The 27,324-nt window shown below is 33.7% G+C and overlaps 4 protein-coding genes across 5 annotated transcripts; 2 read left to right on the forward strand and 2 right to left on the reverse strand.

Moving 5' to 3' along the window:
- The first annotated feature begins 1,563 nt into the window (after positions 1-1,563).
- LOC145592518 (peptidyl-prolyl cis-trans isomerase FKBP18, chloroplastic-like) lies at positions 1,564-5,170 on the forward strand. Of its 2 annotated transcripts, none has more exons than XM_081649010.1 (6): positions 1,564-1,931; positions 3,494-3,567; positions 3,644-3,730; positions 4,036-4,185; positions 4,356-4,415; positions 4,804-5,170. In XM_081649010.1, exons 1-6 carry the CDS (start codon positions 1,679-1,681, stop codon positions 4,867-4,869), a joined length of 690 nt encoding a protein of 229 aa, XP_081505136.1. In that variant the 5' UTR covers positions 1,564-1,678; the 3' UTR covers positions 4,870-5,170. The 2 variants fall into 2 exon arrangements, with proteins under 2 accessions (XP_081505136.1, XP_081505137.1); XM_081649011.1 differs by having other exon boundaries at positions 1,566-1,931; positions 3,497-3,567.
- Positions 5,171-7,827: 2,657 nt separating this feature from the next.
- Positions 7,828-11,722, forward strand: LOC145591033 (protein MULTIPLE CHLOROPLAST DIVISION SITE 1-like). Its single transcript, XM_081647421.1, has 5 exons — positions 7,828-7,974; positions 8,080-8,325; positions 9,498-9,664; positions 9,961-10,348; positions 11,292-11,722. The coding sequence occupies exons 1-5, from the start codon at positions 7,897-7,899 to the stop codon at positions 11,484-11,486; spliced, it is 1,074 nt and encodes a 357-aa protein (XP_081503547.1). The 5' UTR covers positions 7,828-7,896; the 3' UTR covers positions 11,487-11,722.
- A 659-nt stretch (positions 11,723-12,381) lies between these two features.
- On the reverse strand, positions 12,382-15,573 carry LOC145592321 (monosaccharide-sensing protein 2-like). Its single transcript, XM_081648764.1, has 4 exons — positions 15,018-15,573; positions 13,402-13,905; positions 13,043-13,229; positions 12,382-12,802 (listed from the first exon to the last, which is right to left on the reverse strand). Exons 1-4 carry the CDS (start codon positions 15,532-15,534, stop codon positions 12,382-12,384), a joined length of 1,629 nt encoding a protein of 542 aa, XP_081504890.1. The 5' UTR covers positions 15,535-15,573.
- Positions 15,574-16,667: 1,094 nt separating this feature from the next.
- On the reverse strand, positions 16,668-25,029 carry LOC145592519 (monosaccharide-sensing protein 2-like). The gene is made up of 6 exons (XM_081649012.1): positions 24,661-25,029; positions 23,286-23,391; positions 22,469-23,029; positions 18,874-19,805; positions 17,710-17,897; positions 16,668-17,297 (listed from the first exon to the last, which is right to left on the reverse strand). Exons 2-6 carry the CDS (start codon positions 23,362-23,364, stop codon positions 16,862-16,864), a joined length of 2,196 nt encoding a protein of 731 aa, XP_081505138.1. The 5' UTR covers positions 23,365-23,391; positions 24,661-25,029; the 3' UTR covers positions 16,668-16,861.
- Between the last annotated feature and the right edge of the window lie 2,295 nt (positions 25,030-27,324).

Genomic DNA, 27,324 nt, shown 5'->3' on the forward strand with positions numbered 1-27,324 from the left:
CTCCGTTCATTTTCAATTGTAATAGTGAGAGTTTTACATTTGTCACAATTCAAATTTTTTTAATATTATTAAAAATATTATTATTTATTTATTATTAGAAGATCTACTCAACTAAAAAATTAAACTACTCCCTTCGTTTCAATTTGTTACTCCCCCCGTTTCAATATAATAGTCCCATATGGAATCAATCACATAAAATAAGAAAACAAGAATATAATATTTGGAATCTAACATTAAAGTAAAAAAACAGTTCATAAATAGTTTTGTCTTATTTAAATTGTTTTGATTTTTTTAGGAAAACCATCAAACATAATTGCATAATTTAAGGAAATAATTTCTTTACTTAGAGTCATGTCATCAATTCACAATCAATTAATTAAACCAATCAGAATTTAATATGTATAAAATAGGAATTTAAAACTAAGTTAAGAGTGGAATACATTCAATGTGGGTAGATCTTTTTAAATCGCCCAAAATAGTATATGGGACTAACAAATTAAACGGAGGGAGTAGTCCATATACTATTTTGGGCGTTTAAAAAAGATCTACCCACATTGAATGTATTCCACCTTTAATTTAGTTTTTATTTCCTATTTTATACATATTAAATTCTAATTGGTTAAATTAATTGATTGTGAATTGATGACATGACTTTAAATAAAGAAATTACTCCCTTGATTTATGCAATTATGGCTAATGCTTTCCTAAAAAAAATAAAAAAATTTAAATAAGGCAAAATTATTTATGAATTGTTTTTTACATCAATGTTAGATTTTAAATATTCTCCTTTTCTTATTTTATGTGATTGATTCTATATGGGACTATCATATTGAAATGGAGGAATAATATTTTTGTAAGGGTAATCCTCTTGGAGTCGTTTGTATTGATTGCTTTGTATATTTCTTGAATCGAAGAGGTGGATGAGATTTGAAATTCTAGTCACACTGACATTCTTGTTACACCGATGCTTCACACAATGTTAGCATATCAACGTAATCAAAAGCTTAAGTTGATAATTAAATATATCCAAAATTGGTTTATATGGTCTATTATTTTATGTCATTAATAATCCAAGATAAACCTATCTTTTGATTTAATTATTAGTGGCAAGATGAGATACCGATAGTAATACTAACTTTAAAATATATTCGTATAAGTTTATTTCTACATAATATCATTACTTTGTTGAAAATCAATTAAATTTAGAGCTTGTTCACATTTACTAAACTGAGCTGAACTTGACTAAACTGAACTGATTGGAGATGAGCTAAATTGAACTGAACTGAATAGAGCAGAAATGAATATTTTATAAAAGAAGGAAATTAGGAGCTGAAATAAGTTGAACTGAACTAAACTGAATTGAACTGAACTGAAATTAAGCTGAAGTGAACAAGTCCTTAATAATATGCTCGACCTATCTTCAAATAGCCATAAGTGAATAATTCATATTCAACTAAGTTATCATTAATTTAGAAAAAAAGGAAACTAAATTAAATTAGATAAGATGAACCGAACATAGCTTAAATACAACCCCTATACAAACCTCAAATTTGGATCACAATCATAAACTAGAAAGGCTACCCTTTAGTTTAGTTATGTGGGGGACACTACACATTGCACAAGCTGTTTGGATAACTAAAGATAGGCATGAAATTTGGTTAAAGATTGACTCCAAAAAATGACACACACATTAGGCAAATGGGCAATTTCCCAGCATCAAATCATCTCAAAATGCAGAGAAACCCAAACAAAGCCTAATAGTAAGGATGAACAAGCAGTGATTCTCCCTCTTTCCACACCATTTTTCAGAAGAAGATGTGCAATTCTAACTCCTTTGCTGTCAATTACCCTCATTTCATTGCCTCCTCCTTCCTTTGCAAGAGAGAGAAGGAGCAGAAAAACCATCCCTCTTGAAGATTATCTTACTAGCTGTTAGTTTACTTCTTTAATTCTTGATTTATTTCTTACTTGATTTCTTTCTATTATAATACTGCATGATGATATTTTTAGCTGTTTTTGGCACTATTTTGATGATTTTTTCTCATGTGGGTATGATTGAATTTTAAGTGGAAATGAATAATTGATTGAATTTGATGTATCTTATGCAATGTTAATTTGTTCTTTTGTTGATTTTGCACATGTGGTTCTTATAAAGTTGCAAACTTTTGCTTTCTTGGTGGGTTTTTGTCTGTAATTTTGTGTCAAGTTAGGTTATCCTGATAATTGATGTGATATTGGACTTTTGAGGGTGGAACTGAAAATTTATGTGCATCTCGAATGATTTTTTTAATGGTTCATAAGATTGTTGGTTTTGATGTTGGGTTTCTATTTCATAGAATTGGGCCTCCTTGAAACAATGAAACCTCCATTTGCAGGATATATACTTGTTTGTTGATTCGTTGTTTGTTTAATATATACTACTGATGCTTGTAAAAGAGCTGTCAGACTCGAGTCGAATCAATTATTTTTAACTTCATGATTTCAATTCTTTGTGGCTCAAAAATTCTGAAAAATGTTAATTGAATAATTCCCTTTGTTTCGATGTCAATGGTCTCCATAACCCTGGGATAAAACTATGTAACAGCCTCTTGCCTCTGCATGCTGAAGATGAATACAAGGAATAATGATCTTTTTTATCCATAAATTTATCCTTGTGCAAGGCTATGTCCGCTTCTTTGACCTGTTGATCAGAGTTGGATTTGTTTCTAATTTCTGATAGCTCAACAAATATAAAGCATCATGCGCAAAGTACAGTCTATTTAGGTGTCTAGTTGTTACACTTTATACATGCAGAATGTTAAATTGGGTTGTCAGAGTAAGACAATAATGGAGGTGTATAACATATGGAGTATAATCTAGTCCAAACAATTCTGCAATGACAGCCAACTTATATTGTGTTGATGGCATCTCTTTGGTGAAGTCAATACGTATGCAGATTTTGTTAAACTACTTGAAGCCAGTAAATGGCTATTTGCAAACCCTCAATTAGTGGCCAATGTAATTTCAATCCAATTTAAGTGCATAGGCATGGCGACATTTTACTCCTAAACTTTGGTTGAGAGACGAGGACATAAGTGCAGCAGCAACACTACAATGTTTTCAATTTCAGTAGCTTTTATAGAATTAAGCGGCACAACTATTCTTTTTTTTATTCCCTTTTCTCCTTCATTGGTGTGTTGTAACTCTTGTAAGAGAAGAGGCAGGGAAGAGGCCATTTTTAGAGCAAAAAAGTGAAAAGAAAATAGATACTTGGAAAATGATTGTTTAAATCATCTAGGATTTGTTGCTATTTTAAAGAATTGGTTTTTCATCAAGATGATACTGTAGGATATACCTGTGTCACTTCCTTGTAGATTGCTTTATTTTGGCTATTATAGTCTTTTTCTTGGTCGAGATATAGTTTTTCCCTCACCCCATCCCCCCTTCCCTCTTGTTCCTCTTCCTAGCATTTCTGTAAGCTCACCTAAACATGAACTTTGTGTGAATTTGGAAGCAGCTGATGGATTAAAGTACTATGATATTGATGAAGGGAGGGGACCAGTGGCTGTAAAGGGATCAATAGTTCAGGTGTGCTTTACTTTTGATTTTTTGTGCCTCTTCATGTATTATTTCAAATAGCTTACTCTGGGGTTATGGTTTACAGGTTCATTTTGATTGTGTTTATCGCGGAATAACAGCTGTCTCAAGTCGAGAATCTAAGCTTTTGGCTGGAAACCGGATCATCGCACAGGTTATTATGTTTTTTGCCCATCTCTTTCCTTTTATTGTCACTTTAGTAAATGATGTTTTATAATTGGCATTTTGAAGATAGTAATATTGGACTATTGCCCAGCTTTCTGCAGACATAGGTTTATTTATGTTTTCTTGTTTGTTCTATCTTATATAGATGCTTATGCTTTATTGTCAATTCACTCAAATGTTCAAGATAACTAACCTTTTCTGGCCTATGCCCTTTTACAACTTCCAAGTATCAGTATAGTGTGTTGTCTGCAGTGCAATACTCAGCTTCTGCATTTCTTCCTGCACATTTTGCAGCCATATGTATTCCAAGTCGGCTCTACTCCTGGAAGAGAACGGAAGCGCGAGTTTGTTGATAACCCAAACGGATTATTTTCTGCCCAGGCAGCTCCTAAACCTCCTCCAGCTTTGTACAGTATTGTTGAAGGAATGAAGCTGGGAGGCAAGGTGCAGTGTTCTTCCCTCATCATCTAAACCGCATATTTCTTATAATAGTCTTAATTATTTTATGTTGACAACCTTCGGATATTATTCACAAGCTAAGTTCTACATTCTCCTCTATCTCTCTGATCTCTCTCTCTTCCTCTCTTTTGGGTGTTTGGCTTCAAATGCAATAGAGGACTGTGATAGTTCCCCCAGAACTCGGATATGGGAAGAAAGGGTCAAACGAGATTCCGGTAATTTTTGATAAGTACTTGCATTATTTGATCAGCTTTGTTCAATTTTATTGCATGGTTCATTTGAAAACAAAAGCTGACATTAGAGTTTATTATTAAAAGCATGTCAAATTTTCATCTCACTTAGACTTCTCTTTCTTTGCCTTTTTTGCATTTGTGAGAATGTTTATATTTGGTTGAAGACATAAAAAACAGCTATGATTCACTTTCCATAACCCATCATATTGATCTTACATAATGAACAAAAGAAACATCAGTCTGTTCGTCATTTAAAAGATTTATTAAAAGACGATATAGCATGAACTGAATTTCTTGGTCCGGTGTTTTGAAATTCTGACATTTATCTTCAATATGGGCTATGTTCATCCTTTTTGCCTTGTGACTGCAGCCCGGAGCTACATTTAATCTAAACGTTGAGCTCTTGCAAGTAATTCCACCAGAGAAAAGCAGTTAACAGATGTTATTCCCTTCCTAATCGATCCCAAGGAGGATTAACAATTTTCCAATATGCTGATCTGTTTGCCAACAGTAAGCCAATATATGAAGCAAATGACTGTATAGCCTGCTGCCCTGGAAAACACAACGCCGTGATAACCTGTGTACAAATACTTTATACTCTTATTGTTACATGTCACTCTTCACATTCTTCATTATTTTTTCAACCCCTCAATCTCATTTTTCCTTATGTAGAGGCTTTCCTAACTAAGGGAAAGTAATGTTCATACATGTATTGGTAATGATTGAATTTTGGCTGATTTGGAATATCGTATCTTTGAAGTTTCAGAGAAGGGAAACCTTCAATGTAGAAAGGTTAATGCAGAGCTTAGTGTTACCGAGAGGATTGCAACTACAACTGCAAGGAAGGTTAATACAAGTCTTTGGTTTCCTAAACTACATAGTTTAAGGAAGAAATTTTAAAAAATAAACCGGCGAATTAGTTAAAATGATTTAAACTTTGGTGTTAGGGCTCGTCTTGTGTGAGACCAGCCACATCGTGTGGGCCAACTTAAAGTAACCCTTGTAATACCAATGATCAAGTAACCCTTATAACTACTTAGCCCACTTGTGTAAAATACTACTAAGGTCCATCTCATAATTCATATCTAATCGTTTACAATATAAACAATACCTCACCTCTTCTTCTTTCCATGTGGGATAACCTCCCACACATAACATTATTATTGGAAATACCCCAACAGATGATAGATGTTGCGAATGTAAGTAAACCGATATTGTGCGTGGACTCATACGAGTACCTCATGCAAATTTAGCACGTGTGCACACATTTACCAAAGAACACGCTGTAATGGGTTTATACTTGCTCATTTATGACTAGATGTTGGAACCATGGTTGCAAAGGATCTTTTTCTCCCAAAGTGTGCACAAACAAGAGATTCTGAAGGATCTAAAATGCAGCATTTGAGGGTATCTTCAGGATCCAAAATACAAAATAAGCAAAGCTGCTTGTTTTTGGGGTAAAGAGGTTATGTTATTTCAACATCTTTAACTTTAGTCTATGTTATACTGATTGCTTTCCACGAACTTGTATAGCAATAATGCGTGTATGCGTCAATAATATCATTATCAATGTTGGTGTTGTGGTATGCTCATCTCTTGCCTTTTATATAGGCTTGTAGATATTTTGAATAAACGTACGTAGTATTAACCAACTACTTTTACGAATACATGATTAGAGGTTTTTATTGTAAAACAACGACTTTGTATAATAATTGTTTAATACTTGTTTCGGCAAAAAATGAGCAAACTGGGCATTGAAGGGCTTCTTATGAAGCTCGGATTTGGGCCTTGAATGGACCTGCAAAATGAACCCCGAGCTCCAGGGGTGGACCCCGGGGCGGAGCCTCCGACGCCCCACTTAGATGCCAAACAATGTGTATTTTGAGAGGAGTTTAGGGGAAAGAGAGTGGAGGAGTGTAGTCATCTTAGTGTAAGAGTGACCTCCCCTTACCTTTGGCCCCTCAAAGGGTATTTATAGTAGTACATGATGAGTATTAGTGAAACCTAGTAGTACATATATGGGCCATATTAATACATTGATTTGGTTTATTTGGAGCCTTTTAGGCCTTTTTAAACCCTTTGGGCTTATATGGATAGAATTACCCTTGACTAAAATAAGTATGACCATTTTACTACCCAAACAATACTGATATCATTTATGTATGGGCAAGTATATCACTTCGAACTTGTATTGGTGTGCAATTTGGGAAGAAGGTACAAGTTTATCACCATGATAAAATCACGTGATAAGCTTATACTCGGTTCAACCTCATATATGTTGATTTTATTATGAAAAAAAATATTTTGCTGATTGATTTTTTTTTGTTGACTAAGTTGTAAATTTGTCAATTAATTTGTATTTTTCGTACTCTATGGTGATAAACCGAGACATTCTTCTACTTGTGCCTATGTGTTTATGATCTAATTTGGAATTCTCACTTTCTTCAAATAATGTGAAATTGTCATTTTTTTGGGTGCTGATATTACCAAGGCAAAAAAGCCATTTCCAAGGCAAATTATCTACCTGCAACCTGTAAACTTTAAGGATCTAAATATGTCAAGCTTATTTATTCAATAAAATGCTTTGTAATATTTGGTTGCTTTTAATATTAGTAGCTAAATATTCCATTCCCTAAAAAAAGTAGCTAAATATTCCAATTAAGATCATATTAATTCAACTCCAAATACGTTTGATGCATCTTCAAGGAGTTCTTCACGATTGATACTGTGTACTAAACACAACTAACATGCACATTTTCTTCCATCATTATATGATTATCAATAATCTGCCAAAGAAATTGGTAAATAATTAAGATGCAATATTTAAAAACCTTTGTCTACTTACAAAAAAAAAAAAAAAAAATTGAAACCAATTCTTAAGAATGTCTAGCAACTAGATTTTAAGAATTTGAGAATTGAAGTATCCCACGTATACAGACATAGTGCAATTTTTTATACAAAAAAAAAAATAAAAAAATAAAAAAAAATCATTAATGTAAATTTTCTTACATCTAAAAAAGTAAATATGAAATTTGTTTTGATAGCAAATTTAATAATAAAGGTACGTTGAACATCAATAGGTTTTAAGTTGACATGAAAACACCTTTACAAACTAATTAAGGGCTTGATAAATAAATGAAATTTATTAATAAAACAAATTTAGAGGTAGCAAATACTTGTAAAGCTTTGATAATGGTGTCTCTTCCAATAAAATGTCAATTATAGTGATTGTAAGAAGATTATACAAATGCCTTGGGAATATCAGTGTCCTTTTTTTTTATTTTATTTTTTTTATTTTTGAGGACATGTGAAATTGTCATTTGTCACCATAAAATTCACTCTAAAAATCTTACAAGTGTTCTTGAGTAAAAATTGCTGGTCCTTTTTTAAAAATAAAAAATAAAAATAAAATTAAAAATAAAATTAAAAATAAAAGCCCTAAAAATCTAATTCCAAAATTTCGATGTTTGTGAATGCCAATGTTTTGGCTTCTCCCCTGCCAAAAATGGCGTCTTTGTGCTCCCTTCGATTCCACTCTCAGGTACCCCTCTTTCTTTCTCTCTCCTCTTTGATTCATAAAAATGTCGAATTTCATAATACTCCTTCAAATTAAATTGCCTGCAATTTGTCTTGTTTCTTCAATTAGCATCGAATTTGTAGCAATGGCGTTGGAATTGAGCTCAGAACTGAATTTGGATTTGATTATGCCAATTTCAAGCTCAATCGTCCCAGAAATCATGGCGGAAAACTTGTGTTGACTGCTTCTACTACCGATTCCACCGTTTCCACTCAGTCCGATTCAAGTCGAAATGAGCGAAGTGCTTTCAATTTGGGAAAATCTTTCCAGAAACTTCAACAAGCTGTCACTTCTCTTCCTCCTGTTGTTGTCGTGGTCAGTTTCTGTTATAATCATATAATATGCTCGATTATTTATTAATTTGTGATAAAATGTCGATGAGAATTTCTAAGAATTGAATTGGAGATTGTTTTTATTTATTTTTTATTTTATGTTTTGGTATGGTACTTGGAATGAGGATAGTTAATAGTCTGAAATTGTTGCTAATAGTTTAGGAAAGGAGGAGTTTTGCACTTTCTATTATGTAGTCTTAACCTCAAAATCTAGGTAGTAACCAGTAATTGGGTACTTGATAAGCTGATAGCATGAACTTATTAGCGTCGAAGACTTCGGTTATTTGTTGGACGAATGCAGTGCAGCCTGGTTGGGGTGGGGAGCTGTTGTGCTCATGAATTATGATAGTTTCTTTTCAGTAATCGTAGCAAGGATTCGGAAAGGGTAAATGGTGTTCTTATTGCAAATTTGCAATGCTAGTGGGTGGCTACTTTCAAAGCTGTTGAATCTCTGGTTAAATTTCTCTTGGGAAGTTTAATTTCGTGGCGAGGATGGATGTTCTTGTTAATCTTGTCTAAAAATTTATTTCTACCTAAACTCTTGTGCTTCCCGCTAAATGTCAGATGGGGATTCGAGGTTGTGTCATTCCATGGAAACGATTATATTAATTCTCGATTTTTGAGAAATACTTTCAGCTTTTACAGGGGAAAAGATGTTGGAAGGATTGTGTGATGGAACAACATAGTCCTTTATGCAAGTTTTTTTTTTTTTTTTTTTTTTTTTTTTTTTTTTTTTTTTTTTTTTTTTTTTTGGAAACTGTATCTCTTGAATCCAGTCGCATTAATTCCCCCATTATACATGGTATGAGGTTGATTCAGGGCGAGAAACAAAGATGTGAAGGGAAGTTACAAGTCCGGTCATTTCTGTAGAATTGCTATCATTATGTAGATATAGATGTGTTAAGCTTTTGTACTCCTAGCTCCTAATGTATATTTATGAATTATGGTGCTTGCCTTAGCTTTTAATGTGAGTGGATGTGTAATCACTTATTATTGCCATCTTGAATTGAACTTGTCAAATTCCATCGGTGATATTCTATTCATTTACGACGATATGCTCTTCATTTAAGGACATTAAGGTGACATAAAATTTTTGCATTGCTGCATTAAATTTTTAATTTTCAGCATTTAACCTGATGATTCTTTGTTTATCAGATCAATAAGCATTCTGGAGCAAACTTAATACTTGGATTTTTTATTGCAACTACATGCCTGATTATTGCTGTGAGAATTTATGTGGCAAGACAGTTGAGGGACACTAGTCCTGGCTCTGTGGCAGATCTTGTTAGACGTGGCCAGCTCAGATCTGATAGAAGAGGCATGTATGAGTCTGATCTCTACTATTTAGCCTTTGTTACCTCTCCATAAGCTAGCACTGAATGTGTTTTCATGCTTTTTGTGCCTACTCTTTGTAAAGCTTAATATCTTGTTCTTTCTTTTTAACCCTTGTTAGATGCAACTTAGAAAATATCTACATATTATCAATTTTTGTATAGTTTTTAGGTTTGATGCTAGAAGTCATTTGGCCTATTATTTGAATGAGGGAATGTTGCAATGACTTAAGAGTGCAAGTGATGAATGTAATTGATGTCTGTTTCCTTGCAATGTATTCTTACAGCTCCAAACCTCTCAAATATGAAGACCCATTTAATAATCCTATGATCAAAGTAAGCAACAGTAATACTTCAGTAGAGATGTGTGGAACGGTTTATCGGCTGGCCCCAGTAACTCTGACAGAAGAACAGCGAGCAATCCATCAGAAAAGAAGATCAAGAGCATATCAGTGGAAGCGCCCTAAGGTGTTTCTTAAGGAAGGGGATGAAATTCCACCCGATGTTGACCCTGATACAGTCAGGTGGATTCCAGCAAATCATCCTTTTGCAACTACTGTTAGCGATATTGATGAAGACCTTGCACAAAACAATGTGTATCAAAAGCATGGAGTTCCATTTCGCATTCAGGCTGAGCACGAGGCATTGCAGAAGAAGCTGGAGGCCTTGCAGGGTGTAAGTTCTTGTCACATTTATTTGGCAGAGTAGAAAACCAAATTTGTAGCAGTCATAAAATCTTTTGTTTGAATATGATAGAGCTCTCTGTTACTCTTCTAGCTATTATGCCACTGTGTCAATGTCCCACTTCTTATGTATAGGTTTTTGTGACTTGGTTGATACGTCATAGATGTATCAGGGTGTATCCAAGGGTTGGAATCTGGATACAGGTACCTTGATGTAGATGAAGAATCTGAGTAGCATTCCCATTTGTAACCAAAGACAGCTACTAATATGTGAAACTATACCTTTCTAAAAGCTTAGACTAAGGGATCTAATGCCTAAACTTCTGACAAAGTGCAAGGAGCCTAAGCTTTAGTTGGCCATATATATATATATATATATATATATATATATATATATGACCAAGATCTGTGCTTTTTTATAACCTGGAATATGCCTGAGAGTTTGACCTGGATAATACTGTAGACCTAATTGACCTACAAATTGACATCTGATAACCATTAAACATTTTAAGTTAGAATTTTGCTGTACAAGGCTATGGTTAGTGTAATTAGTATTTCCTCTCTGCTTCTTTTGGCTTAAGAATAGTTTTACTTCTGAAATTATTTCAAAAGTAAGCTTGTCAGTTGTCGAGAGAGGGATTGTTCAAGTTCTGCTGTCAATTTATTATTTTGTCGTAGTTGATTGCAGTAGAAATTTGCTGTTGATTGGTTGAACTTGTTCCAATAGACAATACAAGCCACTCGATGTTAACGTGCACCATTATTTTGTCTCTACTGAGTTTTATTGTAAACTTTTTTTATACTCTTATTAATGATGCTCTGGCAGTCTGGTGTATCAAATCGCCCACTTCAATTTATCATTCTTTTGCTATTGGTTGCCAAAATATGCCTTCTGTTTGTTCAGAATCCTAAATAAGTTATGACACATTTTGCAGGAGCAAAAATTCAACAAGTTAGTTATTGATCCTGTGAATGCCAAAGATTTTGAAAGGGCCTACAGGACTCAGTCGAAATCACATGATCGTGCAGAGAGCAGGACTCAAAATGGCCAATTAAATGAGTCTAAATCTCCCAAATCAGATCCTCTTCCCGAGAATTCAGACAGCAATGCAGCATCCCCCGAAGATTAAGTCTGAGTATGCAGCTTCCCCTCTCCATCCCAGACCAAAATCACCAAATGTTTTATTCTATTGCAAAATTTTGCATGTCAGAGCTGAAGCATTTTATAGTTCATACAGCAGTGTACATAAATACTCATTTAAGTTACAAAATTTAGTGGCCGTTACTCGAAACAATACCTTTAAGATCTCCCCCTAATCTCCCTTTTTGAAGAACTGGTATTTAAGTTTTCTGAGCGCTAAGTAGCAATGTATACAGTTTTCGCGATAACACTTGATTTCCTGTAAGCATGTTGAAGTCTATACTTCAACTACATTTGATGAGTGAGAGCCTGACGTCGAGCAACAAGTGTAGGCAATGGATGTAAGAGATCTAGCAGCTAAAAGGGATGAATGAATTCCAACTTAACGTCAGTATGATAACTGAACATTAACTCTGGATCTGCTCACAAGATTGCCCTGGCCACACCTTCATATTGAGTTTCGACCAATCTCCAAACGGGGTGTTTTTTTTTATGCCATGAAGCCTCCCTTGTTTCAAGCTATCAACTTGAGGTGCTCAGTATTTCTAGCAATTGGTGCGTGCAATGCAAAAAAGTCCATGAACAATGGAAATCTGCTTCACCATAGAAAAAAAGTATGACAGTAGCGATAACTTCTAAAGTTCCTAACATTTAACTCCGTAGACGTTTTAGTATTTCAGACAATTTAAAAAGCTCTGAGGAATGTCAAAGAAGCAGGGCCGTGACCCATGTTTTGGTTACTGGTTGAATCGAAATTAACTGTATTTGAATCGAAATTACTTCCATCATGAAAATCACTAATCTCTACAAGAAAATGACTTCTCTGGTCAAATTTTTGCCCATTTATGATCAATTCTTTCTACTCGCCTACTCAGTCAGCAGCTTTAATGTAAAATACAATTGTAAAACTCTGATATAACTTCTAGAGGAATAGCCTTTGTTTCTGGGACCTTCAGGTAGACAAACACCAAAGAGATGACACAAACAACAGCATACAAAGCGAAGATGCCCTCCAAGCCGATAGTAGTAAGCATCACGGGAAAGGTGTAGTTAACAATAATATTGCATATCCAGAAAACTAAGGCACAGATTGAGACACAAACACCACGGACTCCAATTGGGAAGATCTCAGAACATAATAAGTTTGGTATGGGTCCATAACCCATGACGAATGTGCAGAAGTATATAATGACACAAATGGTTGAGATGACAGCATGAATCACGTCGCCCATGCTAACATAGCAGCTAATTACTAGGATGACCAATGATGCTATCAACACGGGAATTGTAGCAAGCAGCAGTGACCTGAAAAACAAAACCCAGATATTACCAATTTACAGTCAATATAGAAAATATGGGAGCATATATCTAATGCTATCTAGATTTTACAGATCATGCGTAAATTAAAATGTTATATTTGATCTGGGATATCCGTTTTAGGTAAATATTATACTTTAAACTGGGACGGAGGTAGCATAAGAGTAATAGAATAGATAACTGAGGTTAGTCACAGGATATATAATTAGGTGACAACAAGTTGCACACCTTCTACCAGAGATATCAATAAGCCTCATTGCAATAGCGATGCAAGGAAGCGCCAAGAAGGTCATCAGTGCACTGATAAGGAATGAGGCAGATGTAGAACTGATCCCTACATCAGATAGAAGAACTCCCACTCCTGCCTCCTCGAGAATTTGTGGGGTGTAATATAGAACACCATTTATACCAGTGACTGCACAATCAAAGAACAGTAAGAAAATAGTGTATAAATGCATGATGATACAAAGTAGACAGGATCTGAAGTAACTAATAGCACAAAACCAATGCTCAATTTGAGTTGCAGACAATGACATATAGAATACATAAGTTTTTTAATTTTTTTCAAATGTAGGAGTGTGTAGGACTTGTTACCTGCTGAAACATCTGAATACCAATTCCAACAACAAATGCCCTCTTGACTCCTGGTTCAAGTAGAGCCTTCCAGCTAGGATTATTTACAAGCCCTGACCCCTGAACACAGTCTTCCCCTCCCTCGAAAACACCACCATGAAGTGAAAGAGGAGACCAAGGTATAGAAGTAACCAATGGAGCATGCAAATTATCGTCGAAATCCTCCCCTTCTTCATCTTCCCCATCTTTGTCACCTTGATCTCTGAAAGCGTCCCACTGATTTCTGAGAGCATCAAGTTCTGCAGGCCGAGGGTAGCGAATGTTGCACTCTTCTGATGATTCTAAAAAGTAATCTTCAGGCTGAGGGTAGCGAATGTTGTACTCTTCTGATGGTTCTATAATGTGATCTGCAGGCTGAGGGTAGTGAATGTTGTACTCTTCTGATAGTTCTATAATGTAATCTGCTACTGTAGTTTCATACCCAACATGAAGGCCTTCAACTAGCAAAGCCAATTCACCTGTGAAAGCAACCTATTGAATTAAAAACAGATTCACCAGCAACAGCTGCTTAATCAAGTCATACATTTAAGCTATCGGCATCAAGGTTACCCCAATGCCTCTTAAACATAGCAGTAGAAATAGTGACTCAACACACGCTCTTTGGAGAGTATTAATGCTAGATACGTCATGTACAAACAATTCCAATCATTTAAAACCAGCATATTTAAATACTCTCGAAACTCCAAGACATGAATTACTTAGGAGCTCAACATTTAGAATCAGCATATTTAATGAGTGACTTATATAGACTGACAGGTGATTTTGATGGTTGGAATCCTAAATTGTATGTAAATCCTCCCATTAAACTCAATCTTACCAATTAAATTGTTAAATGTTCTTGTATAAGTCCATTTCTTACATGCCAGGTTCTTGCTGTGTTCTGTTCCTATCAATTACTACCAGAAATCTTAAGCATGTTAGACGAGAAAATTTAAGCAGGATATATAGTATGGAAGACTTAAGAGCTAACTAAACTAGTGCGTATCCAAGGAAGTATTGAAACTATGACTATGAGAATAAACAGTGACCATCCTGGTGGGATATCAACTCGACTGCTAAATCAAAGGGCATGGCATCTCAAAGTTTAGACTACTATGTTTAGATAGCGAATATTTAGATAGTTAATACACAGCAAAAAAAAAAAAAAAAAAAAAAAAATACTCAAAGACCAGGAACTAAGAAAATTCATACACACCGAGATGAAAATATGAAACCGCACTAGGTTACTAAGTAAAGAGTCAATTTAAGCTAAATCACTGTGGATGAATTGAACTATTATTTGAATCTACCAGTATTGCGCATTCATCAATTTAAGTCTTCACATTTAATACTAAGAAAACATCATGTTACAGTTTCATTTCCAAAATCATATTCAAACTTTGAGCTAAGACTTCGCCAAAGCATAATGCATCAATACCCCTTAATCAGCACTTAGTATGCATGCATATCTGACTGATGGATTCATAAAAATAACCACATATGACAAATAAGTAACCTGCTGGTCTTCTTGAATGTTATAGCTAGATTCTTTAGACATGTAAATTTAGTAAGAGAGTAAGAGATTCATCACCTGTGACATCATTATTGCTGCGTAATCTCATTAATTCCTTCTTGGCTTCAGATAATCTTCCCTTGCTGACAAGCCACCTTGGTGATTCAGGCAAGTAGAAGAAAGCAAACAGAAGATAAAAAACCGAAGGGATCCCAAGAACACTAAGCATTATTCTCCAGCTAGGTGATGCCATGAGTGACATCCCGAAGATTGAGCAATATGATAAGAACATTCCACCAGAACCGGTAAGCTGAGGAAGTGTATTTAAAGATCCTCTAATCTCTGGTGGTGCAGTCTCGGAAATATAGACAGGAACTTGGGTCACGGCCAACCGTATTCCAAAACCATCCAACAACCTTGCTAAAAGCAAAATATAGACATTAGGTGACCACAACATCACCAAACTTCCCACAAAGTAAAATAATGCAGACAATATGAGCAAAGGATGCCGACCAATACTATCTGATATGGCCCCCGAGCATGCTGTGATGACAGTGGCTCCAATGAGAGACATTGCCACGACAAGTCCCTCCATAAAAGTCGATAATTCAAGTTCTTTCTTGATGTAAAGAATAGCCCCTATGTGAAAATTGTGTAAGAACATCATGTTTCACAAAATTCAAAAGACTAGATAGATCAAATAAAATAAATAACAATGCTTAAGAAAACTAATAATGAACAGATAATTCAACCAACTTCAACCAAAACATGCTTTAAAAATGTTGACAATAAAGAATGAATCTTTAACTGCAGACCCCGGCAAAAGGACAAGCTATGTTAAGGATCATATGCATGAAAATTAGAGCAAACTAGTCGTCTGCTGAGAAGACGTAATCGTGGGAACTTGTAATATCCAAGTTTAAATTAACCAAGTCTTTATTTAAATTTTTGTAATTATTTTAGTGGACATTATTCAAAATCAATACTCTTAAATCTTCCCCCACGCTCCCTCCTTGAAGTAGCAATGTCTACAGTTGTCGCGATCACACTTGATATCCTTCACCACTGTAAGGCAATGGATGCAGGATCGCAGGACATCCAGCAGCAAAGAGGAATGAATGGACCCCAACTTAACATATATATGACAACTGAACTTAATTAACTCTGGATCTGCTCACAACATTGCTGCCCTTGGCCACACCGCCATCATATTGAGTTTCGACTAATCTCTCCAAACTGTGTTTTTTTTTTTTTTTTTATAAAATACCATGAAGCCTCTCTTGTTTCTAGCTATCAACTTTGGTGCTCAGTATTCTAGCGATTGGTGCATTGCAAAAAAATAAAATAAAATAAAAAACCTGAACTTTGGATAGTCTGCTTCACCTTAGAAAAACAGTATGACAGTAGTTATAACTTCTAAAGTTCCGAACATGTTAGATGTTTTAGAACTTCAGACAAACTAAAAAACTCCGAGGAATGTCAAAGAAGCATGGTCGTGACCCATGGTTACTGGTTGACCCAACAGGGTTATGTCTTTAATTACCAGTGGCTACTTAATATTTACATGTTCGTAACTTAGCCTTAGTGTGATAAAATTTGATTATTAATAATATATAATTAAGTACGACCATACGGAAGGGTTATCGTTCCCTAATACCTCTCAAAACAACCGCAATTACTACCACTAATACAATGAAAGGAACTACAATATGGTGCAAATAAATGGGAAACGATGTAAATTATTATGATCATTATGTAAATTTTTAAGGGATAATACAAAATTGATAAACAGAAAAGCTTTCATTTTCTATATTTAACTGTATTTGAATCGAAATTAGTTCCATCATGACAATCAACTAATCTCTACAAGAAAATGACTTCTCTGGTCAATTGTTTGCTCACTTATCATCAGTTCTTTCTACTCAGTCAGCAGCTTTCAATTGAGATGCAACTGTAAAGAACTCTGTGATAACTTCTAGAGGCATACCCTTTGTTTCTGGGACCTTCAGGTAGACAAACACCAAAGAGATGGCACAAACGACAGCATACAAAGCGAAGATGCCGCCCAAGCCGATAGAAGTAAGCATCACAGGCAAGCTGTAGGTGACAATAATATCGCATATCCAGAAAACTAAGGCACAGATTGCGATACAAACACCACGGACTCGAGTTGGGAAGATCTCAGAACATAATATGTTCGGTATGGGTCCATAACCCATGACGAAAGTGCAGAAGTATACAATGACACAAATGGTTGAGATAACAGCATGAATCACGTTGCCCATGCTAACAAAGCAGCTAATTACTAGGATGACCAATGATGCTATCAACACAGGAATAGTAGCAAGCAGCAGTGACCTGAAAAATAAAAACCCAGATATTACAAATTTACAGTCAATATAGACAAAATGGGAGCATATACTAATGCTATCTAGATTAATATATACAAAGGCACATAAAGCCTGAACTGATTTATGTTACTTATCATTGATCATATAAAAAGCATCTTAAAGTGAAAATCAAGTGCCAAATTAGTACTCCCTTGTGTTGCAGGTAGGGCAATTTAGGGCCCAAAAGAAAAGAAAAGAAAAGAAAAGAAAAAAAAGACTAGGGCAAATCATGGGTAAAGTAAAACGTTATCTTTGATCTGGGATATCCATTTTAGGTAAATATTAAACATAAAGCTGGGACGGAGGTAGTATAATTGTAATAGGATAGATAACTGAGGTTAGTCACAGGATATATAATTAGGTGACAAAAAGTTTCATACCTTCTACCAGAGATATCCATAAGTCTCATAGCAACGGCGATGCAAGGAAGCATCAAGAAGGTCGTCAGTGCACTGATAAGGAATGAGGCAGATGTAGAGCTGATCCCTAGATCAGATAGAAGAACTCCCACTCCTGCCTCCTCGAGAATTTGTGGGGTGTAATATAGTACACCATTTATACCAGCAAACTGCACAATCGAAGAACAATAAGAAAATTCTGTATAAATGCAGACTAATAGATTTTGAGTTGCAGAAAAATGACTGACAAATAAAATAGAAGTTTTTAATTTTTATCAAATGAAGCTTATTATGTAGTTATTCACATACAGTGGAAACAAATTATCTGCTATCAACAGCATAATTAGTGCATTGTCTCCATTAAACTCTTTCCAGAACCGCCGATGAAAGCAATGCTAAGAGATATAGTTGTCTATAATATTCTAGAGTTGCTTCTTATATGTATACAAAACCCAAGATTGACAAAGTCAATGGTTACAATTATTCCCCAATCTGACCGACACTGTTGAAAAGGTTCGTATTTAATTTTATTTTTAAAAATACTCTTTCAATCTACCCTGAGTAATACTCACCACAATTGCTACCGATTATATTGAAGATTTCCAATCTGAACATATTTAGTTTATTATTCCCACAAAAGATACAACACTATTATACATTATGATTATAATAGGCTACAATATAATAGCTCATTAAATTTTTCATGGTTCTTATTTATTGTGAATTAGCAAAAGATTGTTTCTTGTTATATCAGGTCATCAGAAACAGCTTCTTTATAATCATAGGGGTAATCTGAAATACCCTGCTAAGGCGGGATAATCCATCATGTACTTTTTTAAAAAAGTAAGATAAAAACATTGTTGATCAATGAATAAAAGTTCAATGCAGCCAATTTATCTGTATCAGAAGGGTAAGGCAGCATACATTTTGAGAACCCTAACCCCGTTTTTGTCAAATTCCTCTAGCAGTCTTGGGGTGATATCCGTATTGTTATCTATTTAAATGGTTGAGGGGTATGGCACTAACCACTAACCACTGACAAGTGACGTTATATTAAAGGGACAAAATATGAAAACCTTTTCAAGCAAGCATATAAAGAAACTGTGATGTTCATAGTCAGATAGTAAAGCGTATAGGATTTCTTACCTGCTGAAGCATTTGAATACCAATTCCAACGACTAATGCCCTCTTGACTCCTGGTTCAAATAGAGCCTTCCAGCTAGGTCCTTGAGAAGAAATTTCAGTTGGATGGACCATTGCAGGACCTACAGGATATTGATCCAAAAGCTCCTTGGAATTCAGTGCAGGATTATTTACAAGCCCTGACGCCTGAACACAGTCTTCATCTCCCTCGAAAATACCACCAGGAAGTGAAAGAAGAGACCCACGCATAGAAGCAATCCCTCCATCCTGATGCAGATAAACCCTTTTAAACTCTTTCTCTTTCTGTCCATCTTCGCCTTCTCTACCCTCTAATGTCCATGCCAACTGCCAACCCCCTCCAATATCTGTAGATGATACATCTTCCCCTGCACCTTGCCAGATGTTTCCACCACCCAAGTCAATAACTGTACCATGAGAAACTGGAGGAATACCATCATCCTCCTTATAAATGCTTGTTTGGTGTGTAATCAATGGAGCATGCAAATCACCATCATCAAAATCCTCCCCTTCTGCTGGCTCAGCTGTTGGTTCGTAATCATCTTCCCCATCTTGGTTTTCTTCGTCCCACTGATCTCTGTGAGCATCAACATCTGCAGTGCTAACCATGCTGCCAAAATTATGGATACTTTTCATGCTTCCTTGTTCAGGGAACTTTTCATGGACACTTCCAAAGAGAGTCACAAGAGGGTCAACAAAACTTTGGTTCACCATGCTTCCATGACGGGACCTAAGGCCAAGAGTACTCTGTCCAGTAGCAGGTTTTGCAATCCAGGAAAGGCCTTCTGTTGCTCCATATAACTTTTTCTTGTCTTTCTCGGTAGCTATTTCTGTCTCCTCTGATGGTTCTAAAGTGTACTCTTCTACAGAAGTTTCATTCCCAACACCAAGGCCTTCAACGAGCAAAGCCAATTCACCTGTGAAAATGACCAATTGCATTAAAAACAGTTTCACCAGCAACAGCTGCTTAATTAAGTCATACATTTAAGCTATCAGCATCAAGGTTACCCCGATGCCTCTTAACAGCTTTCTCCCTTATCATTACGATAACAGAAACCCATATCTTAATCGAAAGGGTAACAACTTTCTGCTAACCCACAATGAATAATATTTTCAGGCATTTAAATGAGCAATGTTGATTAGTCCATCGTTATCCAAAACCAAAGAAGAGCAAATAATGGAGATATATGTGACGAAAATTGGAAAATGTATAATCCTAGAAAAGTAAACTCTAATTATAACAGTAGAAATAGTGAACACATACGCTCTTTGGAAAGTATTAATGCTAGATATGTTATGTACAAACAATTCCTATCTAGTGTTAACAGACTCAAATGCTCTCAAAACTCCAAGACATGAATTAATCAGGGGATCAACATTAAAAACCAGCCTCTTTTTTTTTTTTTTTTTTTTTTTTTTTTTTTTTTTTTTTTTTGAGGAACCAGCATATCAAATACAAGTGACTTGTATAGAGGGTCAAAGAATCATCATTAGAACAGGTGATTTTGATGAATGGAAACCTAAATTGTAAGTAAATCCTCCCATAAAACTCAATCTTATCAATTAAACTGTTTAAAGTCCTTGGTTAAGTCCATTTATTACATGCCAGATTCTTGCTGTGTTCTGTTTCTATCAACTACTATCAGAAACCTTAAGCATGTTAGGCGAGAAAATTAAAGCAGGATAATATTGAAAATCTAAGAGCTAACTGAATGAGTGCATGTCCAAGGAAGTAACCGACACTATGAGAATAAACAGTTACCATCCTGATGGGATATCAACCCAATTGCATAATCAAGGGGAATATTATCAAGAACTACCACTAAATATGTCATTTTGTCAACAAGTACCCGATTAAAATTTTTATCATATAAAACTACCCTTAAATTTAAACTTTGAGTAGCACTATCCATTTGTGAATTCAAGCAAGAATATCCGGTGAGTGAGTGAGGCTCAATTTTTATTTTTTACTCCTAAAATAGGTTCTAACCCTCATATATATAACTACTCACCTCCTTTTTATCTTCTCTTCACAAAAACCCACTAACTTTCTTCTTCTTTAACTTGTCAAAATCTAAAAACTTTGGATTTTGAGATGTGTTTTTGTGAAGAGAAGATGAGAAAGAGGATGGGAAGCTATATATATATATATATATATATATATATATATATATATATATATATATATATATATATATATATATATATATATATAATGGTTAGAACCAATTTTAAGAGTTAAAATAATTTTAAAATGTGCGCCATTCATTGGAGATTCTTGCCGCAATTCACAAATGGTAGTGCTACTCAAACTTCTAAAATTTAAGGGTAGTTTTTTTGATAAAAATTTTAAGCGAGTACTTGTTGACAAAATGACATATTCAGTGGGTAGTTCTTAACAATATTTCCTAATCAAGGGGCATGACATTTTAAAGTTTAGTCTACCATGTGTACATAAATGTAAAAGATGGCATATTAGAACAATTGCAAAAGATAATAGTATAATAAATACAGCAGGAGAGCAACTCATAGTATAAAAAATAACACTCAAGACAGAGGCTGCAAGGACGATATTGCTAACAAACAACCAGAAGGTCAACTATTCATCTAGGACTAGTGAAGCTGAGGTAGATGCTGTTAGTTATTTACTGCAGGTGGGGTCAAATTTGGGGTATTTGCAAGAGGTTCTTGTTTCGAAAAGTTAAGATTAAAGTTCATGGCTTTAGTCCTAAATTTCTGTTTGGGATGAAGTTTGTAAGCTAAGGAGTGTCTTTTAACGCTTTATCAGAGTCTTTGTAATGAGGGAGGGGAATAATATAGCTCATCTTGTTGTTAGGTGGAACGGCCCCTCAGAGAGGCGTGTAACAACTTCCGAAAATAATACTTCCTTAAGCATGAAGTATAAAGCTATCCCATTTTCTCTAACAAAAATCAATGACAAATTACATAAAAACTAAGGTGAAAACTTAAAGTATGATGTATTAACATGCATTGCCATGAATTTTCTTTTCAAAATATGATAGCTGGTGAACATAGATGCTATCAAACACTAATTTAGCTGCCATTTCTCCAAAGGAAAATTAATAAACCTAACCAGAAACATAGCAAATATCTAGATACACAATACACAAAAAATAGTACTCAAAAGACCAGGAACTAAGCAAATTCATACACACCAAGATGAAACCACACTAGGTTACAAAGTAAGAGTCAATTCAAGGTAAATCCCTGTGGATGAAATGAAATATTATTTGAATCTACAAGAAACGCGCATTCATCAATTTATGTCTTCACATTTAATACTAAGCAAACATCAAGTAACAGATTCATTTCCAAAATCATATTCAAACTTTGAGCTAAGACTTTACGAAAGCATAATACATCAATACCACATAATCAGCACTTAGTATGCATACAGACTGTTGGATTCATATAAAGCCTCAAATTTGAAAAATAAATATCGCACAGGTATTCTTGAATGGTATAGCTAGATTCTTTAGACACTACTTGAATCTAAAAACAAGGACAAAACTAAGTTTAATATACAACATATAAACGAAAAATTAAGTAAGAGATTCACCTGAGACATCTTTTTTGCCACGTAATCTCATTAGAACCTTCTTCGCTTCAGACATCCTTCCCTTGCTGACAAGCCACCTTGGTGATTCAGGCAAGTAGAAGAACGCAAACAGAAGATAAAAAACTGAAGGGATCCCAAGAAAACTAAGCATTATTCTCCAGCTAGGCGATGCCATGAGTGACATCCCAAAGATTAAGCAATATGATAAGAACATTCCACCAGAGCCCGTAAACTGAGGAAGTGTGTTTAAAGATCCTCTAATATCTGGTGGTGCAGTCTCGGAAATATAGACAGGAACTTGGGTCACAGCCAACCCTATTCCAAAACCATCCAACAACCTTGCTAAAAGCAAAATATAGACATTAGGTGACCACAACATCACCAAACTTCCCACAAAGTAAAATAATGCAGACAGTATGAGCAAAGGACGCCGACCAATACTATCTGATATGGCCCCTGAGCATGTTGTTATAACAGTGGCTCCAATGAGAGACATTGCCACGACAAGTCCTTCCATGGAAGTCGATAGTTCAAGTTCTTTCTTGATGTAAAGAATAGCCCCTATATCAATATCACGTAAGAAAATCATGTTTCACAAAATTCAAAAGACTAGATAGATCAAATAAAATAAATAACAATATTTTTTAAAAAAAAAAAAAATAATAAAAAAAATAAATAAATAAATAAATAACAATGCTTAAGAAAACTAATAATGAACAGATAATCCAACCAACAACAACCAAAACATACTTTAAAATGTAGACAAAAAAAATGAATCTTTAACTGCAGACTACAGCAAAAGGGCAAGCTATGTTACCAGCAATCATCGCGTTATCCCACCCTTGTAGGAAATTACCAATGGTAGCAGCCAGAGCAACAAGTACAGCACCCTTCATTCTGTAAGAGCTCACAATTTTGTCAACCTATCAAACATGGTCAACCATTAATCTCAAAACAAATAAATTAAAAAATAACAGAGATCTTTTAAATTTTATCAATCACACTCAATTCCTCCAAAACTAAAGGAAAAACAGATTAAAATAAACAAAAATAATAATAATAAAATTTACTCTTTTTTTTTTTTTTTTTTTTTTTTTTTTTTTGAAATTGCCCATAATAAATTAGAAAATATATCTCATATTTTTTGACCATCAACATAAAATATTAAAACAACAATTAAAAATTGATAAAATTTTCTCAATTTACAGAACCACCCAGATAATTATACATCTCAATATAATAAAGTTTGAACTAAAATATCAATATTTTTAATGGAAAAAATAAGAAATGGGAAATCACAATCAGCATAAAAAAAAACAAAGTAAAAATACAGCTACATAAAAATAACATTTCTCTTTCATCAAAACATTTCTCAATCTACATAACCACCTAGGTAAAAATAAAGTTCAACCATATATACTAGTACTTTTCTCTCTAAAAAAAAAAAAAAACTTTCGTGAAATCTTTAACGGTAATTGACAATCAAATACAGTATTGAAAATAACAAAATATACTCTGCATAGTGTATACAGAACTGCCTAGATAATTATACATTTCAAGATAATTAATTTAAAAAAACTTTCAAACAATTATTGAAAGGGAAAAAAATGGGAATTGACAATCAACCTAAAAATAAACAATTTAAATCATTTATTTACAAAACCATCCAGATGAATATAAATTTCAACAGAATAATTTCAAAAAACTTTCCAAATAATTTTAATGGAAAAAAAAAGGAGGAAATTGGGAATGGACCATCAACATCAACAGATTCTGAATTTTTTGATAAAAAGATTCAGCCTTTTTTTTTAGTGCAAAAATGTAGCAGCAAAACTAAGATTCAAACTCTACTGAAAAAAAGCTTAATTTGAGAGGTTTACCTATATGATAACCCAGAAAATTAATTAAATTTTTTGTGGGAAATGCAGTATAATGAGGGTGATTATTGATACAACTAAACACACATGAATCACCCCAGTAGGAGAGAGAAAGAGACAACCGTTACGAAATCATCTCTATTAAAAATGTTAGCAATAATACAAACCAAAATCAACCCAGAAATGGTAACAAATCAAAATGCAATTATTGTTGTGATTTTAATTAAACATGTTCACATTGATTAAATTGAAATAATAAGAGGTTAATTCATGTGATTGGTTGATTGAATAACAAAAAGTTAAATGCATACATACCTTGATTAATTGAGATGCTAGCTCCCCCAGTTACATGAACTGGGGTGAGCCCAGATAAATTAACCCAACAATTGGATCAATTAACAATAAAATTCAATAAATGAATAAAACCCAGAAAAATTGAAGGGTAATTTGGAAGAAAAATGGAGAATTTAGAAATAGAAATGTTAAGGATTAAATAGATGAAAATTAGAGCAAAGAGTTTAACTAGTCGTCTATTGAGAAGACGTAATCGTGGGAACTTGTAATATCCAAGTTTAAATTGAGCAGTTCTTAAAAATAAAAAAAATAAAATAAAATAAAAAATTAAATTAAGCAATTATTTATTTAAATTTTCGTAATTATTTTACTGGGAAATCTTTTTAGTTGTTGAAAAAAATGTAGATGAGGAGAGAGAAAACAAAACAAATTGAGGAATAGGATGATTGATTTGTTTAGCCAATATTGCAATTTTTATGACTGATAATGATTGATCATTGAAGCTTATATTATGTCATTGTCAAATTAAAGTAGGCAATGTTTACTTCTTGAGATTTCTTATTTGATCATCTATACATTAGGTTAGTATTGTTTCTACTAAAGATTAGACTATTGGAGTGATAAATTTGGAAATTCTTTTTAAAAAAATTATAAGTGATAGAGTTTGTGAGTAATAGACTTATAGTCATACGACACTTGTAGTGGCATCAAATACAATCATAAATAGTTGTATTTATTGAAATCCGTTAGTTAAATAACCGACAAAAAACTAAAGATGATACAATTATCTAGGGTGAATCAATTATCTATTTAAGCAAACTCGCATTAATGGCCTATAATTCACCACGTGTAGGTTAATTATTAGAAAGCGGACTTATGAAAATATTATTAATATTGAGCTAGGGATTGGTAGGTAATATCACTTTTTTTAATCCAATTTTCTCTTAAATGAAATTATGATTTATACTTATTTGAAATAACTTACAATAATTATAACTCATAAATAGTTGTGTTTATTGAAATTGACTAGTTAAATATTCGACAAAACACTAAGAATGATACAGTTATCTAGGGTGAATCAATTATCCATTTAAGCAAACTCGCATTAATAACTTATAACTCACCATGTGTGGGTTAATTATTAGAAAGCGGATTTATGAAAATCTTATTAAAATTTCCATTTTTTTTTTTTTTTTTTTTTTTGTAAATAGAAAAATTTATTATTGAGCTAGGGATTGGTAGGTAATATCACTTTTTTTAATCCAATTTTCTCTTCAGTGAAATTATGATTTGTACTTATTTGAAAAAACTTACAATAATTATGAGCTAAGCTAGTATTAGTAGTATAACCCTTATTGTTCCAAACTTAACTTATAATAACCTTGAACTCCACTTATTTAAATTAATAACTTTTCAAGTTAGTAATTAAATTAGTGGAAATTTTATAGGGTGTTCACTTATATATATATATATATATATAGAGGAAGGCTTATATAAGAACCCTCTTCTATATAAGAACTCAATCTTATATAAGAACCAATTTCAGCCCTTTATTAGTTTTGATCTAACCATCTAAAATGATCCTTTAATAATGGCATTTCTGTAATTTTGCGGAGTAGATCCCTCCCATATATATATATGACGTATTCCTCCTTGGATAATAGGTATTATAGCTGGTATTCTTGCGATCGATTTAACAGGTATTTTCTTTTATGGTTCATATTTAAAAAAATCGGCTTTTGTAGTAAATTCTATTTGTTCTTTGCCGCTTTGGGTTGTGGGGCTCTAAGACATAACCGAATTGGTTGAAGAAAAGGAAACCCCAACGACCAAGTACTCCCACCCCAAAAAGCGAAAACCGAACAACCACCAGGCTCGTCTGAAGAGGAGGTGGCGTATATATAACACATACATCCCCAAATATTTAGATCAGATATACTTTTCTTTTCAGCTATTTATCTCAGTTCTCAATCCAATTAATTTCACAAACTTTATTTTTCAAATATGTAAATTATCTTGGGACAAACGTGGTATCATAAGGTCCAATATAATCTTTTTAAAAGCCAAAAAAAATTACAAGTCAAGTTAATTAGATTTTGATCTCTTAACCCTTACTAAACTGGAATTATTTTTACTGATTAAAATTTATTTTTACAAGCTTATTTTTATTGGACTTTAACAGGGAAGAGAATAAAGCCTTATATAGAGTTGTATAATTATACATTATATATGACTCCTTATGTCATAATTGGTAAGGAAAAAATCATCTAAAAAAGGAATGCAAAGGTTATGTTTGCTTTACAAATAAAATAAAAAAAAAAGTATATATAACTTTTGAAATGTAGATATTGTTTTCATACACTATATATATAATTAAAGATTCAATTCACATAAGTTTTAAAAAGCAGGAAAGGGGAGAAAGGATTTTAGTTTTAGAAAATATCTATTCTATATGGAAAGTGACATGATTTTTGACATTATTAAAAGGAAATATGTCAATAAATCTCCAAAAGATTGATTTCTTTCTATGTATACCTTTGATATTTCCTTCCTTGTCTACACACTTCTAAAAAATCATCTTATAAAGAGGAAAAAAGAAACGTTCATTATGCAATACTCAGCAATCACTTCATCTATATGTGCGCTTAGCTTCTAGACTTAAGCAACGTTCATCAAGATTGTTCT

The sequence above is a fragment of the Chenopodium album genome, chromosome 18 (genome assembly GCF_948465745.1).
Source record: "Chenopodium album chromosome 18, dcCheAlbu1.1, whole genome shotgun sequence".
Classification (NCBI taxonomy): Eukaryota; Viridiplantae; Streptophyta; class Magnoliopsida; order Caryophyllales; family Amaranthaceae; genus Chenopodium; species Chenopodium album.